Source organism: Heliangelus exortis, chromosome 7, assembly GCF_036169615.1.
Source record: "Heliangelus exortis chromosome 7, bHelExo1.hap1, whole genome shotgun sequence".
Taxonomy (NCBI): domain Eukaryota; kingdom Metazoa; phylum Chordata; class Aves; order Apodiformes; family Trochilidae; genus Heliangelus; species Heliangelus exortis.
Window position 1 is genome coordinate 1958269 of NC_092428.1, and position 18692 is coordinate 1976960.

Below are 18692 nucleotides of genomic sequence, written 5' to 3' on the forward strand. Positions count from 1 at the left end.
TGAGGAGCTGCATTAAAAGAAATGGGATTATGCTGTGGAATTTTAAAATCCATTTAAAAAATCCATTTAATACTTTGCTAGCGGATCCATACAGGATAAAAATACATCATATTTTGTGTTGCAAAATAGGAAGTTCTCTCTGTAGAAGTTTTCAAAACAAGCAGTGGTCTAATAGAAAATACATGCAAGCTCTGCAAAATGCTGTTACTGAAAGAGAAATTGTGGAAGTCCTGCTTGCTAGTTCCATTTTCTGATGTCTGCTGAGGCTATTATGTAAAAGATGGTCCTTCAGTTTTCCAGAGACAGAAGAGTGGGCAGCTTATCTAAGATTAACCTTAGATTTGTACTTTGAAAAATTGAGTGAAATGTGGCTGTTAATGGAGAACTTTATGCCTATATATTGTAAACTGAATGATTTATACCAAATGTTTGTGGTGTGAAGCAACACCTCAGTTGAAGGCTAAGGCTTAGATTGCCTATATTTTGGATGCCCAAGTTACCAATGTGTAAACTGTATAGTTTCATGAATTGCTTCAATAAAGTGCAAGCTTAACATTTCTCACACTCTGATCTGGTGTTATATTATCAGCAAGGGGTTTAGTTAATTTTTAATTCATACTGTGTTTGAAAGGAGGTGTTTTAGTGAAATCACCTGAGAAATAATTGTTCATCCTACATAAGGGAACTCATATGGCCATGAAGATCTCCTTGCTGTATAATATCAGAAGCACTTGAGAGAAACTGTGGCTAGACCCTGTCAGGTTTTATATATTTTTAGCTGCAAAAATCTGGAAATTCCATATTTCTCTCAGAGATTTCTGAAGCTAAAACACTTATGTGTGATGTTCCTACCAGTCCAACTTGTGGCACAAACATCATAAAATCAATCTATGATTGATTTCAAGTTGTGAATGACCATTTTTCTAGGAATAACCCTGGTAGATGTTGCTCTACTTCTGTGTCAAGATGTCTGGAAGTTCCCTGGCAAGTGACCAAAGAACCCATAGTGGTAGGTGGTGCCTGGAAGACATCAGTAGCAGTGGAACCTGTGGGTGTGTGATGGTGCAAGCCAGATGATTGGGCACTTGGAAGCAGCTGGAAATTTATCAAGAGCTGTTGAGATGTCATCCATGCCTTTTCATGAAAGGCTGTTGAATCTTTTAGAAGAACACTCCTCTCTTGCTGGAGTGGTAAAAGGTTAGAAACATTTGATGGTACCACATTTGGACTCTGTAGATTAATATGAATAATTTGCAGCTATATGAATCAATTTATATATAATATAGATATATACATATATTATATATAAACATATATAAATATAGATCCTGTTAATGTCTTGTATCCTTGTATCCATTTTCTTTTTCACATTCCTATGTGCTTGTTCAAGCCAGACATTTATTTAAGAAGGAATCTACACCTAGATTTTTTTTTAAATAGGGTTATTATTTAAAATACAGTGATAGGTCCAACAATACCAAGCTGTGTCACAACTATTATTATATTTGCTTGTGATGGGATTCCCCCCATTTTCAATTACAAAACAGAGATTTGGCTATTAGGCACCAAAATCATTAAAATTGGAATAACCTGTTGTTCAACATGGATATATCCATATATCCAGATACAGCATTTACTTTTTTTTTCTAGTTCGAAATCCTTCATTGTGATCTGGGGACCTGTTTTACTGTGTGTTGCAACAGTAAGGGGATGGATGCATTTCCCACACCAATTATTTTGACTTTTCAAGACCCCTGACACACTTCTATGAGTGAGAATTCTGTGAGTGGTGATCAATTTTTGGGTGTTCAGTTTAGAGAACCTAGGAAATTTGTCCTATATAAAGGATTGAATGTAAATATTCCTGTTACCTTCATGTGACACTATAAGGATTTGAGCGTCATGGACGTCTCAAAGTTTGACATGATCTCTTCCGAGACACCAAAAAATAGTTGAAAAGTTTGGCTTTAATTTATTCGGAGTACAACATTCCCATTTTGTAGGTGGAAGAGAAGGGAAACTAAGGCTATTAACCACAGGATCGGGAAGTTGCGAAGTTTAGTTATTTAATTAGAGGTGACACAGCAGTACTTGAGAACAACACGGGATCCATTTTTGGCAAAAACAACCTCTTCTGACAGCAGTTTGACGATTCAGTGTTGCTGGTGAGTTACCAAAGCGAGGTGCCAGTGTCACAGCAGTACCTGTGACAGCCCAGCGCGGAGCCAGAGCAGGAACGTGGCTGTGCCGACGCTTTTCCTTTCGGATGCAGCTGCCCTGCTCTAATGTCAGGCAGGCAGGGAACAGGTCAGGCGATGAAGGGCTGCCCTTTTTTCCCCGCAAAGGGTGGCAGACAGGCAGGCCCACGTCTCATCCCTGTCTCCATTCTTGCCCTCTGGCAGGCTGGAAAGATCAAATAATGCCCGGTAGCTGCCTACCACACGTGGCTTGCCAGCAAGCCGGGAATAAAACAGCTCTCCCTCCCCTTTGGAGCTGAAGGGAGAGCTCGTATCCACACCGGACCCGGTGCCCGCTGGCTGAGGGGCCGGTGCCCGGCGGGAGGCTGCCGAGAAGGTGACCTGCGGCGGCGGGGAGGTCTGACCCAACGCACAAATAATTTTTTTTTTTTTTTAAAGAGTGAAAACGCGTTTTTGTCGAGTGTGTAAAAATCAGGGGAGGCGTCAGTCAGCGGCCGGGGAGGACGAGTGGCCGTGGAGCGGCGGCGGGAGCGTGGCCGCCGGCCTGAGGGAGCAGCCCCGGCCGGAGGGCGGTTGGGGTCCCCCGGGACAGCTGAGGAGCAGCGGTGCCGGGGGCCGGGCTGGCCATCTTTAATATGGGCAGCGCGGACAGAACGCCGCACCTCTTCGCTACCTCGCTTAAACATATTCAATGTTATTATTTTTTTAATTAGCACCGGTGACCGTAATTGCCGGCCGGGGGGGGCTGGGGGGGTGTTGCGGGAGGTGACAGCCGAAGGCGGAGGAGCTGTGTGGGAGACGCGTGCTCCCTGCCCGCACTCAAGATGGCGGCCGGGGAGCCCCAGGCGCCGAGCGGGCGGTGCCGCCCGGTACCGCGCGCTTCCGAACCGGGACGCGGGGGCCGTTCTGCCGCTTCCCCCGACGCCGTCGCCGTTGCCTCCCGGGTCTCCTCCTCACTCCCCATCGCCTCTGAGGGGCCGGTCCCGCCCCTCCACCCCTCCTCTCCTCGGCCGCGCAGCCAATGGCGGCACGCGCGGGCGGGCGGGGCGGGGCAGGCGAGCGAGCGGCGGCCGCTGCCTCAGTCACGGGCGGGGCAGGCGGCGCGGCGGCAGCTGTCGGCGGGCAGCGGGCGGGCAGTCAGTCACTCAGCCAACCAACCATGCCCACCCTCAGGTAACACCGACCGGCGGACAAGGCTCCCCCGGCACAGCCCGGCATCCGCGGGCCCGGGGAAGGGGCGGTGAGCGCTGATGCGCTCCGCTCCTGCTGGCGGGGCGGGGGCGCCCGGCGCGATGTTCCGCCGGAGCTTGGCTCTTCCCTCCTCCACCTAAATTTAGGGTGAGGGGTAGCGCGGCTCCGTCCCCTTCCTCTCTTCGTCCGCCGTGAGTTGTTGGTTTGTTTGGGAGATTTTTTTTTTTTTTTTTTGGTCGTCTGTTTGTTTTGGTGTTTTTTTGGTGTTTTTTTGGTTTTTTTTTTTTTTTTTGCAGCTGCACGCCCCCGCTCCGCGTCCCCCGAGGCGAAAAGCGGGGGGTGGAAGCGAGGTTCGGTCTGTCCCGGCTCCTCAGCCCGGCGCTCAGGTGGAGGTGATGCTGGTGATGGTTGGGGGGGGTCTCACCTGTGAGGAATAAAACCCCTTAACTCCCCCCCCCCCCTCCTCTCCTCACCTCTGCGCGCGGAGCTGAGTTCTGGCGGGCCCGATGGTCGCGCGGCGGTGGGGTCTCGCGCCCGGGTCGTTCGCTTTCCTCAGCGGCGGAGCCGAGACGGAGCCCTCAGCAGCGCTGAGGCGAGCAGGGGCCCGCGGGGAGAATCCTAAATAATGAAAAACGGGGTAAAAATGATAAAGCTGGACCCTTCAGCTGTCTCTTGGAAGTGCGGCGGTCTCGGTTTGTGAGGGGTAACTGGAGAGTGACAAGCCTTTGGCTTAACTCTGTTAAAAGGCGTTATTATGGCTAGTTATTCCCCTCTGAAAACGCTTCATCTTTAGATGGGGTGGTCCTGTGAAGTGAGCTGGTAACCTTCACCACGTAGTTATTTTGATCAGTCCTTCAGTTGCTCAAGAAATACCTAGAGTCGCAGGCTCCAAGTCCAATGGTCATTCAAGGCGACTGCCATCTCTTCCCTCCGCTCTCAAGACTCAACGTATCAGATGTCACACGGTCTCTGACCTACGGGTAGGGACGGTAACTCTTTGAAATTGCCGTAGTATTTCGCTGTTGGAGCTTGTGGAGTTGGTGCAGCTGGGTGGTGGTGGAACAGCTTGTTTATTCCTGCGGCAGTCTGGCTTACGTAAGGCCAAGACTTCAGGCTTGGCTTCTAGGTTGGAACCTGTGAATGTGTCACTAAAGGACTGTGAAAATTTCATAATGAGTGAAATCTTCACTGAAAAGATGCTCCTGTAAGTGAGTATTATGAAGGTGTAACAACTCCATAGCTAAATGTTGCCTTTACTTCAGACCGAAGTGAGGAAAGTGCACATGAGCAGTCCCACAGGCTATGTGTATGTTTAAGGTCTGGATGCTAAAGTGATTTGCTGACAGGTGATGCATGAGAAATTGTCTGAACTCTGGAATCACGCAGTTCTGAGGTAATTCCAGTGCCAGACAAGCTGTTGGTTTGCAGTAAATGCTGTCTTAGTCATTTATTCATGTTGTATGTGATGAGAAGGATGTTCTCAGTCAACAGCTTATAGATGCTCAAATCTGGTGCTATTACTTTTAACTACAAGTATAAATAATTTTTGCTAAATTCAAATATTGTGCTATATGGTGTTTGACTGTGTTCCTTTATAACTGGAAAGGATGTGCTGAGGGCAAACTTTGAAGGTGTCTTGATTTGCCTTACTTTTAAGGTCATAATCAAACCTGACAAATATTAACTATTTAGATCTTTGGAAACCATGTCTTATACTGGTGAATGGAAGTCTAGGCATTCAGCAGACTGTCTTGCAATTGGGACATCCAAGTGTCCCAATCCTGCTTTATTAAGGTTTTCTGACCGCAAAATGTCTTAGTGTAAGCGTTTATTATTAAATGTACATTACAGCTGCATGGCAGTATGAGACTGTCTTAGAGCAATAAAAAAAGTGGAAGTTTCAACTCGTCTTCCTTTACTACTAGGTAGATGAGAAGGTTTTGCAGCAGAAAAAAAAAAAACTTTTAAAGAAATAATGGAATATCTGTTATTTTTTCATGCTATAGCAAGACATGCCATTACCCAGAGGCTCAAAATATTCCTCTGTCCCTGTGCCAGTAACTAATAATATACTTTGTGATATTTTGACGTTGTTCTTCCACTGAAGTGAACAGCAGCATGGGATGATAACAATATTGTCTGATAGTTAGACACAGTACTGCTAATGTTTAGCAGCCAACTTGAAAGGGGACTGTGTTTTTAAAAAAATCTGCAGCAGAGCACTAGTAAAGCATAACCATTCTATTGGACACAGCTTTCCAGGCTGTGGTTAATTTTTCTTGCCTTTTAAAAAATGATTGAATGACATGGGTAATTTTTTGCTTGGTTAATTTTTCTTTTTTTCCTTCTTCATTCACTTTGGTTTCAGTTAATTAGTTCTGCAACTTGTGATAAGAGTAATATGTGAAACAGGCTATTTTTGAAAAATCACTTATCTTGGCAATTCCCAAACAAAATGCTGTAATAAGCAGATGAAGATTTATTTATATTTAATGAATTAGGTTGCTTGAACTTATAATTACAGCTAATTCTTGGTGTAGTCCAGAGTCAAATGACAAACTTGTAACATCTATTGCTTGTTGTCACGAGTTGAGAATGCAGATTATGTGTATGTCCAAGATTTCTGTGAAGTAAGTTAGAGTTTTGCCTGTGATATGACAGTGTATTTCTGTGGCCAAACAAGTTTTAGATTTGTATAAACATAATAGCCCTAGTTTAAGGTTTAAAAAGATGTATCTGTACTCTCTGTGCATGTATATGCATACACACACACATGCTGGCTGTGCCTACTCAATTATGTGCCCTTAACTCGTGCAGGTGGAGGTCACTTTTTTCCTGAAGAGCAGAGCCAAATGTTCTTGTGCAATAAGTTAATTGAGTTAAACAAGTACATCCTTCTCAGATGATGAGATACCAGTACTCCCCTGTAATAGAAGGGACTGAAGACAGCTGGGGAGGCTGGGGAGTGCAAAGGTGTTTGCTCTGACTGCTGCAGAGGCCTGTTTCCCAAGTAACCTGTGTATTGTGAAATCTCACATTTCAGCAAACTCATGCTGCTTCCTCACTGCATTTTACATCTAGTTGGTTGGAAATAATCTGTGAAACTTGAGTCATGCATGCATCCAGCAAACACAGGCCAGTAAGGTTGAAAGATCTCTGCTGAAAGTGTTAAACTTAGTGAGAACATAACCATTTAATGTCTCAATTTCTTGCTCCAGACTAGCCTTGCCAGATTTGGGTTCATAAAGGCTGTGTTAGATAATGCTGATCACAGTGGTTATCTTAAATGTCATCTTAGATTTGTTGTGTTTATAAAATTTCTGACTTGGAAAGGGATTGTTTAGACTCTTCCTGCTTTGGCCAAGAAGGTGTTTTTACCAGAAGCAGGATGTCAGTCAAGGCATGACGCAACTACAGTCTCCAGTAAAAAAACCTGAGTGTATGGATTTTCTTGGTTTCTGTCAGTGAAATATTAAGATACAGTTTTAAACATGGCAATTCTAGTACTTTGGGACTTAGTTAATTCAAACATCTAGCTGAAACAACCAGAAATGTAGAAATACATGTAAGTGAAAACACAAGGCTGGTTACTACTAGCTCATGTATTTGCAGATTTGGTGGTCATACAGAAGCTGCCTTGTGTGGCTAGAGGAAGGGCTTGCTTCATCATTTTCAAAATGGGAAAAGCCCTTCTCTCCAGTTGGAGGCAGCAGGTGTCAGCTCAGCGAGGAATGTGATGGGTTTGGGCATAGTTTTGGGTAGCCTCTGAGAACAGCTGTGCTCACTGCTACTTGACATTAGGCCACATATCTAATCCATTGGTATTGCTGCATTATCACCCAAGTCCATGCTGTTCAGGAAAACATAACGCCTGGTTTCTGGATGAATCTTTAAAAGAAAAAAAGTTCAAGCCAGCTCTTTCAACTGTTTACAGTATCTCTGTCTTGTTTTTGTGTCAGAAATCATGGTAATGAATTTCAAATTCATTAAAAAATACACACCTTCTTCTCAGTAGACACCTATGCTGTTAAAAATGGCTGACAATGCAGAAACCAATGACTCTTGATTTCAGTTTATTAAAACAGACTTAAATTGTGAATTGTTGGTCAGCAACAGAATCAACTCAGCAGCTAAGTCTGCTCAGTGAAATTCCTGTAACCTGGTGTGATACTCCCACTAAAATCTGGCATTGCAACCTAAGTGCAATCTTTCAAAACTACATCGTGTGGCATGCAGCTCTAATTCATTAGCTGAGTGAATGACAACAGAATATGTTTCTTGAAAATATTCTTGGCTGTTTGTAGCCTATATATTGATAAAAGAAGATTATTGTAGGATGATACTTCACTCAGATTTATCTGTATGTCAGGTCTCTGTTTGCGTGACTCATGCTCTGGGCAAAATAAGTCTTTTATTCCTCAGCAGTATTCAAGAAAACCCTTTCTAATAAAAAGCTGTTTATGTATTATACTAAGAACAACAAACCAGTGCCAAGCTAACTTGAAATAATTGATTCTCTTACAGTGAAAATGTCCTCTTTGGAATGGGAAATCCTCTGCTTGATATCTGTGCAGTTGTGGACAAGGACTTCCTTGACAAGTAAGCCTTGATTTTTATTTTTTTTTAATGTCAGTTTTGTTTCCAGAATGATGCAAGTTTGCTTGGGATTGTGGCCTTATGCTGAAAGAAGCCAACATCATAGCAGCCATTTGGCTGTTCTAGCTATATGAAACTCTGGTGGTGGTGTCAGTGAAAAGCTTGAATGTTTTCATGTGATTTTGGTATTTAGTGTCTTCTAGCAATTATTTTTGCTAGTCTCTTCATGCTGGCCTTTAACTGGAAGCAGTCACCAATGTCAGTAAGATTTAGGTAAGGGGTTTGAAAATTTGTGTGCTACTTTTGTTGTACTATTACAGTACTCCTCTTTCTTCAGTGATGACTTTGGGGCAAATAAGCCATTTCTGTAACACCACGAAAAGTTGTGCAAGTGTACTCACTTCTTATCAGGGGGCCTGTTAGCTGGCTTAAGTCTGGCTTAGCTGTTATGCTACCATCCATATAACCGTATCACTGAACTGCTGTTTGTGCATTGCTGTTGGCTTTAAGCTTACTTGATTTCTGACCAGCTTAGAGATGTATCTTTACAAGTGGTGTAAAGTATAGCTGCTCTTTTAAATCCTTCTGCATGAGCTCACTTTCTTGCAGTTGTTGCCTCTTTGTTTCCTTTGTGTGCAAGTGGTCAGTAAGATTTCATCTTTCAGAGTGTTCACAGTTCTTTAATTTTTAAAGAGTTTATAATCTTTTTTCTCTAGTCATTCTTTTAGTTATTAATCTGGATCAAGAATGCATTTCACATCACCAAATAAAGAACAGGTGCAAAGTTTTTATTTGTGAATCTGTACTGCCAGCCACGAATATTTTGTTACGAGACTTTTAAAAGCAGTAATTTGGTTTTGCAACAGATTTTATCAGCAAGTTTTATATAAAGGTGTGTGAGACCCTTAATGTTCTAAGCTGGAGGCAAAAGGCAAGAATGTATTGGAGTCTATCAATTTCAAAAATATCTAGAACTTTGAATACTCAAGGCATAGGCCCAATTTCTAAAAAAATAAATTATTTTGATGTAATTCTTTGCCTTATGTTTCTACTGAAATAATTTGAAAACCAACTTCCAAACCTAAGTAATGCCCTTGCTCCCGACCTTACAATAGCCACCAACTAATCCTTATAAATTGCTGCCTTAAAAGAGGTGATGGGATCTATATTTTAGCAGTGAAATCCTGCAAAAGTGAATTGTGCTCTTCATTGCATCTGAGATGCTCTGCAGAATTTAATTTAAACATTACAAGTCGTGTGTACTAAAATTTTGAGTCCTGTCAGTCAAGCTAAACTATCTCCTGGAACAACATATGCTCTGTGAGCATTTCTTCACTGCCAAGCTGCCTCTGTGGAACGTTGCATTATTTAAAGCAATAAGCAACAGTTTCACAGGGAACCTGCTGGTAGTGGGATAGTTGTGGTAATAACCTGAGAACTGAGACACTTGTCTACCTTGGACACACGTACCTGATCTTTTTTCCAGCTCCCTATTTGTGAGCATATGCATAGTAGTCCATGTAACAATCAGACAGGCATGTTTCTACTCAAAGTCCAACTACCTTTTGCAATACATCCTAAAATGGGAATCAAATCCCACGCTTCTTCAGCTTGTGAAGAGAGAGAAAATAGAAAACTTAGCTGTAGAACAACTGCTAGAATGAAGTTATCTATCCAAATGCTGCAGAGACGTGCAATAACATGGCTATTTCAGGACACTGCTAAGTGTTTGACAGAGAAGTTGTCAATCATACCAGCCTAGTCTCTCTGTTTTTCCTTCTCAAGAAAGACATGCATGCATCACCAGCCACCTATTCTCAGCTCTTGGTGTCCTGACAGTGACCAAGTAACTGTGTCTCGCCATTTCAACTGAATAGCCCTGTTTGATGGAGCCACCAGGCCAGCCTGGGTTTGAATTGAGGAGGCAGCTTAGGAAAGTAAGGAAAGAGTTTAGGTGTAAACACCCATAAGAATTTTATATATTAACTTTTTCAATCTTTCTCTTAGATTATTCTTTTCTCTTTTATAATCAGTTTTGAGAGTAAATACCTTGGTTCAGAATGAAGGGCTTGATGTTGCTGGTTTAATCAATGTATATTGTCAATGAAATCTGTAGTGATTCTTTGTTTACCCAACTCAAGTTTTAAAGCAAAACAAGACCCTCCCCAAAAATACACTCTGGAGTAGAGCTTCTAGGCTGAGAAAGACAAGTGGTGATTCTGTACTAGGAGGTTGCAAGGTCAAATAATGCACAAGCTGCAGATATGGACTTTGCTGTCAGATTTAAGTGGTAGAAAAAAAAATAACAGCTTTTTCAGTTTCATTAATGTGTTTACTTTGTGTGCTTCATCAACCCTCTAGGACAGGTTAATGGGGTTTTGTATTGCTTTGAGTTGGGGATTGTGTTATCTGTCTGCACAGTGCTGAATGGATGTGAAGTACATAGTTTAAAAGTTGTTAACCCTGAAAATTTGCTCCCCCTCCTTTTTTTAGATAGTTTACTGTATCTTCTATTGTTTCAATAATCTTTGTGAAAGATTGCTACTGAAAGTATCTGTTGCATTGGCTCATTTGGCAGAGAAGCTCAACAGCTGAGGGTTCTCTATTATTACCTTGTGTTTTCAGTTGTATCTGTAGAAGTCAATGCAGTTTATCTCAGGATCTGACCAGAGAACATTGAAACTTTTGAGCCAAATTTCATCATCTGACTGCTGATAAATTATAAAAATTTTAAGTGTATGCTTACAAAAACTTAGGATAATGGCAGGTGTCTTAAAAAGGTCCTCCCAGTGGTAATGTACCTATTGATTTGATAGCATTCCTGAATATGTAATTAGTGCCTGATAGTTTCTCCTAGTGCATTTAGTTAAATGTGTAGTTTAAATGCGTGCTAGATTTTATTTGAAAATCTGCTCTGTGCTAGGGCAAAGTTCTGCATAAGGAGCTTAGATTTCTTCAGATGCACTGAGCTTTAGCAGTGATATGGAAGAGCTTGTAACTGCATAGTTACTTGCAAAATAGGATCTAATGTATTTACAAGTAGGAAATATTTCACTCCTTGTTACTGCTTCTCTTTATGTGTGTTTTTACTTCCTTAAATACTTGCTTAGTAATAAAATGAAAAATGTAAGTTTATTTTTAGGTTTCCATTTCTTCAGAAAACTTGGTAATTTAATACATGGCAATAGAACAAATCTAGTTCTTGGATTAATTGTTTTCCCTGGAATAGCTTTGAGACACATGACAGACTCAAACACACCTGAGCTGTATTTTCCCTTCACTTCCAAGTAAGAATTTGTTTAACAAAACTTTGGGAGTTTTATTACTAGGCAAATTATGAAATTCAGAGTAACATTTGCCTCCTCAGTGCAAACAAGGAACTCTCAGTGAAAGATCTCTGTGAATTAAGTGTCTCTGCTTTTAAGTAGGCAATAATAGGAAATGAGAAGACCCTTGCTGAAGATGTCTCTGATGGAAAAAAATTTGAGGCTCTCTGTAGGGAACTGGAGTTGATCTGAACCGGGTGGTAGAACTTTCTCTTTGAAAGTGGTACTTGGTGTTTTGCACTGAAAAACTGTTTCATCTTGGAGCTTCCTGATTGCACAATTACAAGCGAGATTTTTACTTAGGATACAGTAGACAAAAATTCTGAATCAGGTTCAGGGTATGGTTGTAGGCATTCTTTTTAATTACAGGGTAAAAAGATGAAATTTGAATATTGTTTTCCATTCCCATCCTACTTCTCCAACCCAAAATTCCTAACAGCAGAGGAAAGGCTAGAGGGTTTTTTTTCTAGTTAATATAGTGAAAACATCTGATCCCTTGTGAATTTGAGAGTCCAAAAGTCCAGTCAAAAATTTGTAATGATTTGTCATATCCCCAGTTTTTTTCCTGTAGGTTAAATTGGTTTGTAATCTCTTAGTAAAGACAACTTTTTAATTATGGCATTTTTAAGAGCTTGTAATACTTCCAGCTTTTTAAAGACTCCAGTTCTTAAAAAAATTGGATATTTACGTAAATGATGATGCTCATTCCAATTGATTGGGCAGTTTTCAGTCTCAGTAGCTTCTCTTCCCAAGTTACCTGTATCAACATGAAATGTTATGAGGTGCTCTTGCTGCTGTTGGTCCCAGATCCTCTGCTTGTCCTCTGTGCCACATAACCATGGCCAGACCTGCTCTGTGCTTTGTGTCTTCTTGTCCTTTTCCTCTCTGGAGTTCTGGACCTGTGGTCTCTGCTGTGGCCACAGGGAGAGGGTGGAGGCAGCCTGTCTTCCTCTTAATTACTGGTGTTCCTGTTTTTCTTGAGTCAGGCACTGAAGAAGGTTAAACCAGCTGGTGAGTGTTATTTTGTTTTTGTCAGAGCAGAACCATTAATACTCCAAGTTACTGGGAACACAGTTTATGTTTTAAACTTCAGAATGTTGTGGAGCCTGCTGTTCCCAAATAAATTCAGAGCTGGGGACAAAGATCTTTCATTTCACAATCATTCCCCCAGATCTGATAGCTGTAACTTTTGCCAAGAGTGTGTCCCAGTGTACTTCACTGCAGCTATTTTGGTTTTGAATTGTGTTTTTGATGTTAGTACTAAGACCAACTGAAATACTAAACAGAATACAACTGTTGTTTGGTCTGTGTTATGTTAAATGTTTGGATGTGTATCTTGATTAGATGTGATTTCAGTCTCGATGTCTGTAATACTCTTAATCTGGAGTGTAATTCTGCATGCTCAGGGTTTTGGAAATCACATTAGCTATCACCTTTACTTAAGGAAAAAGAAAACCCAAAACTAATGTTGACAGCTTTGCAAAATTTAGCCTGTGCAAAATCCCTGTCTGTTGTTTTGAAGGCACCAACCACAAGTTCCTGCCTTAGCTAAGAATATCTGAGGTGTAAAAGTCTGGTCTTTCATGTTTTATATGTAAATTAGGGTAAAAAGGTAATGAAAAAAGCCTGGCAACTTCACAACATAGGAGGATATTTTGAAATTCAAATTTTTATTGACTCTCAAATTGCTCAATGCTCAAAACACCTTTTTCTACATCCAGCTCTGGGACAAAACTGTTATTCAGGGAAAGGGGGAAGCTCTTTTGCCTCGTAAATGACAGGAACTGTCCAAATACCTCTCTCTTTTTCCTTTGCCAGAATCTTGGGCTTGATGTTGCAGCTGCTGCTGTGGGTGAAGGGTTTGGACACAAAACAGTGGCTATGGCTAGAGGGAAAAGGGAGGAACAGTTCTTCCCTGAAGCAGTAATTGCTTCTAGAAGCAGGGAGTTTATCTCTGAAGAGCTCTTTCCTGGATTTCCATCTTGTTATAGATCCTTTGTTTTTAAGGATGATTTTCAGTGCAGTAAGGAAACCTTCTCCACCTTTTTCCATATGCAACTTTTTTCCCAGTGAATTTAATGTCCTTTAGTGATCTGGCTAAGTTCTATCAGCATGGCTGGAATTGCACAGAAGCTGCAACACTTGTGTACAGCTTGCTGTCTACTCTGTCAGCATTGAAAACCATGTTTAGAGAAGGTAAATCAAGGCAGATGAACTCCCTGACTATTCCCGTTTTAAGTGTCTGTAAGCTGAACTGCCCTGTAACAAAGTGCTCAGGGACAGATGAAAGAGGTCAGGCTTTTAGACAGTCCAAAGACTCACTTAGGTTGCAACTGTAGTATGGAATTGGTATTTAGCCTGGCCTGACACAAACAAAGACATTCATGAAATTGTGTAACAGGAAAATGGAATACATCTTAAAACTATATTTTTTTTTAATAACTAGGAAAAAGTTTTAACTTGGATGTGAGACTTGCCATTAATTTCCCCGATTCCTAAATGGAACAGTGCCATTTGCATAAAAAATGATACACCAGTCTTTTTCTCTGTGTCCCCATGAATGATGAATAGGTCAGTTCTGAGTATTTCTTAGACCATAAAGTATTTAATATCCATCAAGATTCCATACAGCCTCAGCACTTTCAGTATTGTCCTTTGGGATGATTTTATTACTTGAAAGTAACATTATGAGCTGACTTTGTGGTTTATGAGCTCTTCACTGGAGAGTAATTGCCTTTTGCTGTGTCTTAATTGACTTTTATTGATGTGGCATTTCTTTCTTTGTACTAGAGATATTAAAATAAGTGCATTTTAGAAATCATAGGGGGTTTTTATTATTGTTGTTTTTAGAGAGAGAGGACAGATCTAGTGTTGGGACAAAGTTATAATTCAGTTATGAAATGCATTACATGTGGATGTTTATGTTTGCAGCAGTGCAAGGTTACCACTTCTGTTAGTTCCTCCCAAGTATTAACCTGTATTTTATAGCAGAAGTAGAGCCTGCTTCATCCAGACACCAAAAGCACATTGTTTTTTTAAGACTGTCTTCTCCTTAGAGGAAATGATGAAGGATTCGTTTTCAAGCATAAAGAAGCTGTTGAGTACCTTGCAGTGCTGTTCATATATGGCATGGAGAGAGGTTTTATTTAGAAGAAATCATTAAAATAATCTATAAATCTAGGTAGGAGTATCTCAAGGTTGTGTCCACAACCACAATACTCTGCCTTTCCCAAGTGATGTTTTCTTAAAATTTCCATCTCAAGGCAGAGCTCTTTATGCAGCTGTGAGTATATGGGCATTTTCAGTAGAATTGCTGACAGGGTCTGTTGTAGAACTGGTACAAGTTGATCTGAATAGTAAATTACAAAGTGTTAATAGCAAATAATTGTGGATAACTAGGAAGAGAGCAGGGACACTCAGTGTTACTGTGTGGGTTATGTACATGTTGTTTTTGTTTGGGTTTTCTTTGCAAGTGAAACTAATTCAAGATGTAAAATAGCTCGTTTGTGTTTATAATCAAATTCAGTGACCAACCAGTGTTATTTTTGGTTGAAAAAAAATGGTATGTGAAGGTTAGGTTATGATTTTGGAAGAGAAAAAATGCACAATGACTGATATTACTAAAGAAATGGTTTAGATATTGAAGGCTCAAAGAAATAATATTAAAAGAGTACATTAAATAGCTCAGTCTGTAAGCAGAGCTGCATATAGCTCTGCACAAATGCAATTAATATTTTTTTCCTTGATGAAATTACTAAATGTCGACTTAAGTATATTTCTACTGGTGTAATGAGCAGAGAGTTGAGTACCAATTTCCAAAAAAAATGTACAGAGTCTGTATAGCTTTTTAAAAGGTTCATGCAGTCAGATATTTTAAAAATTATTACTGAAAGAAGCACATTTTTCTTCAGCTCTATACTGGAAATGCTTAGAGGTCTTAAATTTTATAGTTCACTAGTTTATAGTTCATAAAAGTGTTTTGACAAGGCCACTAATATATGGGCCAGAGTGATAGGGCCAACCCTATTAAATGATCATAGTTTTCTGCAGTCTGGTGATTAACAGGCTTTGAACTTTCCTGGCTTTCTTAATCTCTTTTAATCATTTAAACCTATTATTGTTTTGACTTCAATTTCAAAAGCTCTTTAAATCTGTCTTACAATATTAATAGCTGATTAAAGTCCTGATTTTCAACCATATTATCAGTGGGGAGTCTATCCTACTACACTGAATAGCTTGGAAAGTAGGAAGATGTTGAGAGGGGAGTTAAAAAACAAACAGCAAACCATAAGTCACCAGAAAAACTTACCTAGTAAGTATTTAAATATCACTAATATTTAAATTAGTGATCAAATCCATGCAAAAAATGGGGGAAACAAAGTGCTTATAATTTATGATATCAATAACTGCATTTATTTTCTTTTAGATTTCAGGAGTGTAATTTTAAGTTAATTCTATGTTGAAATTTAAATCCATCTTTTATTTTCATGATGGATATTGTGGTAAAAAAGTCTTTCTGCTAATACTTTTGGGATCCCTTTCACCCAGAAATTTCAAGTGATTGATTTTCAACATTCTTCAGGTAGAAGCATCTTAACCTTCTGTTGCTATTTTTTTTCTTTCCCATTACCACCAATGCCTGCTTTACTCCTACCTACAGTTCTTCCCAAGGTGGATGTTTTGGCTGCATGTTTTTCTGTTTCAAAATGGAAAGGGATAAAATTTTTAGTAAGGCTGACTCAGACTTTTAGTGAATGTTCACTCTATTGGTTTGGTTTTTTCTTGCTTACTTTTGCTCTGCATCTTTCTATATTTTGAAGTTCCTGTGTTTGAATGGCTTCATCTTAGAGTCTGCTAGAAGGTTCTGTTGTCACTACATACCCTTGCCAGTCTGCTGTCATCTCTGGATTTCATCCATAGCTACTGTACTTAACTCTGGATCACTCAGATATGTGTCACATAGTATTGGGTCTGTATTGAAGTCAATGTGAAGTGTACATTCTCTCACAGCACTAATACTTTCCAAAATGAAATGTCTGATGTCTTTTAAGCAGTTTCTTCTTTTCTTTGTATAGGTGAGTTGTGAAACTCACATTTTTCTGGTCTTCCTTGGGATTATATTGTGATACAATCCTTCTTCAATCTTCGTGTTTTTCAAGGAAGAGACTCTGGGCTTGCATTTTGTATTTGGCAGCAAAGCAGCATCTACTCAAATTTTTCTAATATTGTCAAACCTGTACAGTGTCGTCCTAGAGTTACAGTGAATGATGAGCAGCTGTCACTAAAACCAGAAATTAATGTTTGAAGGGGTCCTTGTTGTGCTGTCAAGTTGTGGCCAAGACAGAGTGTGAAAAGGTTGATGGGACCAGCTGCCCTGTTATGGAATAGGGGAGAAAAAAATTGAGGGAATGGAGAGTGTGGTGCCTACCACATGTTGAAGCTGGGAGACTACAGCAAGGCAACAGAGGGATTTATGGAAAAAATAAAAAAGCAAATTACTAAGATGGCAGAATAAAACCAGTGCTAGTCAGGCAAGAGACTGAGACTTTCAGGATGTGAATCAAAGCCCTTTACTGTTTGTTTTTGGTATTTTTTTAAATAGGGCGGGGAAAAAAGGTCTTAAATATTTGGACTAGGTTTTATGTATGTGCCAGTTACACAAAACCTTTTAACTTCAGTTTAGCTGGTCGCTTCTGGTGAGTGATGAATTTGTCTGCTGAATTTATACGTAAGGTGTTGTCTGGGTTGTGGTTTTTTGTTTTTGTCTAGTTTTAGAAAATGCACAGCCACTAGAATCTGACTTAGCAAACTTAAAGTAATGATCCAAACAGACACAAGTCATTGTACTGATGTTCTGTGTTTGTGTACATGAAAAAAATGACTAGGCTGATCACAAGAGTCAGGCTACCTGAAACTTAAATGAAACTTTTAGGCAACTGTAGCCTTGAGAAAAACTGAGAAATCCATCCTTTTCCTACCAGTGTACGAAAAGCAGTTCACTTACTGCCTTTTGAACTCCTTTTCTTCTGGCCTGGGCAGTTACAGAGTTATAGCAGCATTACTCATTCTATCTGATAAATTGCAGATGGAAGTTGAGAAACAGGCTGACCTTCTACACCCATCCCACATAAATCTGATGTGCTGGAAATATTTTGGAGGCTTTTATTAGGCTTTTTTTGTGCATTGGTCTGTAAATGCTCATGAGGATGCACTGTTGTAGCAGTTCACACATGGCTGTATTTCTGACCTGAAAGATCTTGTGGGATGTATTAAATGCATTTGGTAGAAAGCAGTCAATACAGTCTGAAAAAGGACACATGAGCACCAGTGTCCCACAGGCTGGTTGTCCTAGTTTTTACAAGATTAATAATTGAGAAAAAAACAGCTGGAAAAGGGCTGAGTTTCTTTTTTTAGAAGAGTGAGAGTAGCCTTAACATCACTTGAAAGTTGAAGCAGCATAATTGCTGAATCATTCTTCTGGAAACTTATTTAGATGAATCCAGAATACAGGAAGACTTCACTGTAGTCCTTTAGGTTTCTTAATGGCTTTGTTGAAACAGGCTTCTGCAGAGCTCTGTCTTAAAAAGGTCTTGTCTTTTATTGATGAAGCATAGGGTAATATGACAAATTCTTCTTGTCTTGTCCATTAAATACATCTAACATGCTCTAGGTCTCTGACTGAGGATTTGCACTCTGTTCCCTTTTCTTATGACTCTTCTGAAGAGTCCAAAGAACATGTTGGACATCTACCCTGTCATACCCATACCATTTCATTTTTAATCAGTCTGGGAAACAGGTAAAATGGTAACTGCAGGAAAGCTTGTCAAGTATAGTAAGCTTCCAGAATAGCAAAGCCCAGATGCTTTAAAAGGGGAGCATGCTCTGTCCTGTGGCAGAAAGTTCATTTTTATTTGGACATCAAACAAGGCAGAGGGAAGTCTTCACAGATAGATGTTTGGAACTTCTAGGGTGCTTCACTATTGCAACTTTCTATTACTTGAAATAGTTTTCCCATTTTTTTTTAATGCTGGCTGCTTATATCGGAAATTGATGCAATAAAATTCTTTTATCTCTAGAATTTTGTTTCTTCACAAGTTTTCTTGAAAACATAAATGAAAATATTACTTTGATATGTATAAAGTTTTATGTACCTTACTTTCTCTGGTTAGCCGGCATGATGGAGAGGTTTTTTTCTTGGCTCTTCTGCCCAAAGCAGCAGAGTGTATGTCTGAGCTGAGTTTTAGTCTGATATCTCTGCAATTTTTAGCTGTTTTTTCTATGTAAGTTTGTGTTTTGATGGATTCAAATCAGAAGTTTTGAAAGGTGAATTAATTTTGAAGCTATGAAAATCTATTTTCCATTTTAAACCTGTTTGCTCATC

The 18692-nt window shown here is 40.0% G+C and overlaps 1 protein-coding gene across 4 annotated transcripts in view; it reads left to right on the forward strand.

Moving 5' to 3' along the window:
- Positions 1–18692, forward strand: part of ADK (adenosine kinase) — a 233514-nt gene that overhangs the window by 5167 nt on the left and 209655 nt on the right. Inside the window, exons 1-3 of one of the 4 annotated variants that reach the window (XM_071748242.1) lie at positions 3283–3371; positions 4183–4593; positions 7914–7988. In XM_071748242.1, the coding sequence (XP_071604343.1) occupies positions 4562–4593; positions 7914–7988 (107 nt within the window). In that variant the 5' untranslated portion in view covers positions 3283–3371; positions 4183–4561. Of the gene's footprint in view, positions 1–3204; positions 3372–4182; positions 4594–7884; positions 7989–18692 lie in introns of those variants that run through there. The other 3 variants (XM_071748239.1, XM_071748240.1, XM_071748243.1) reach the window with 3 other exon arrangements.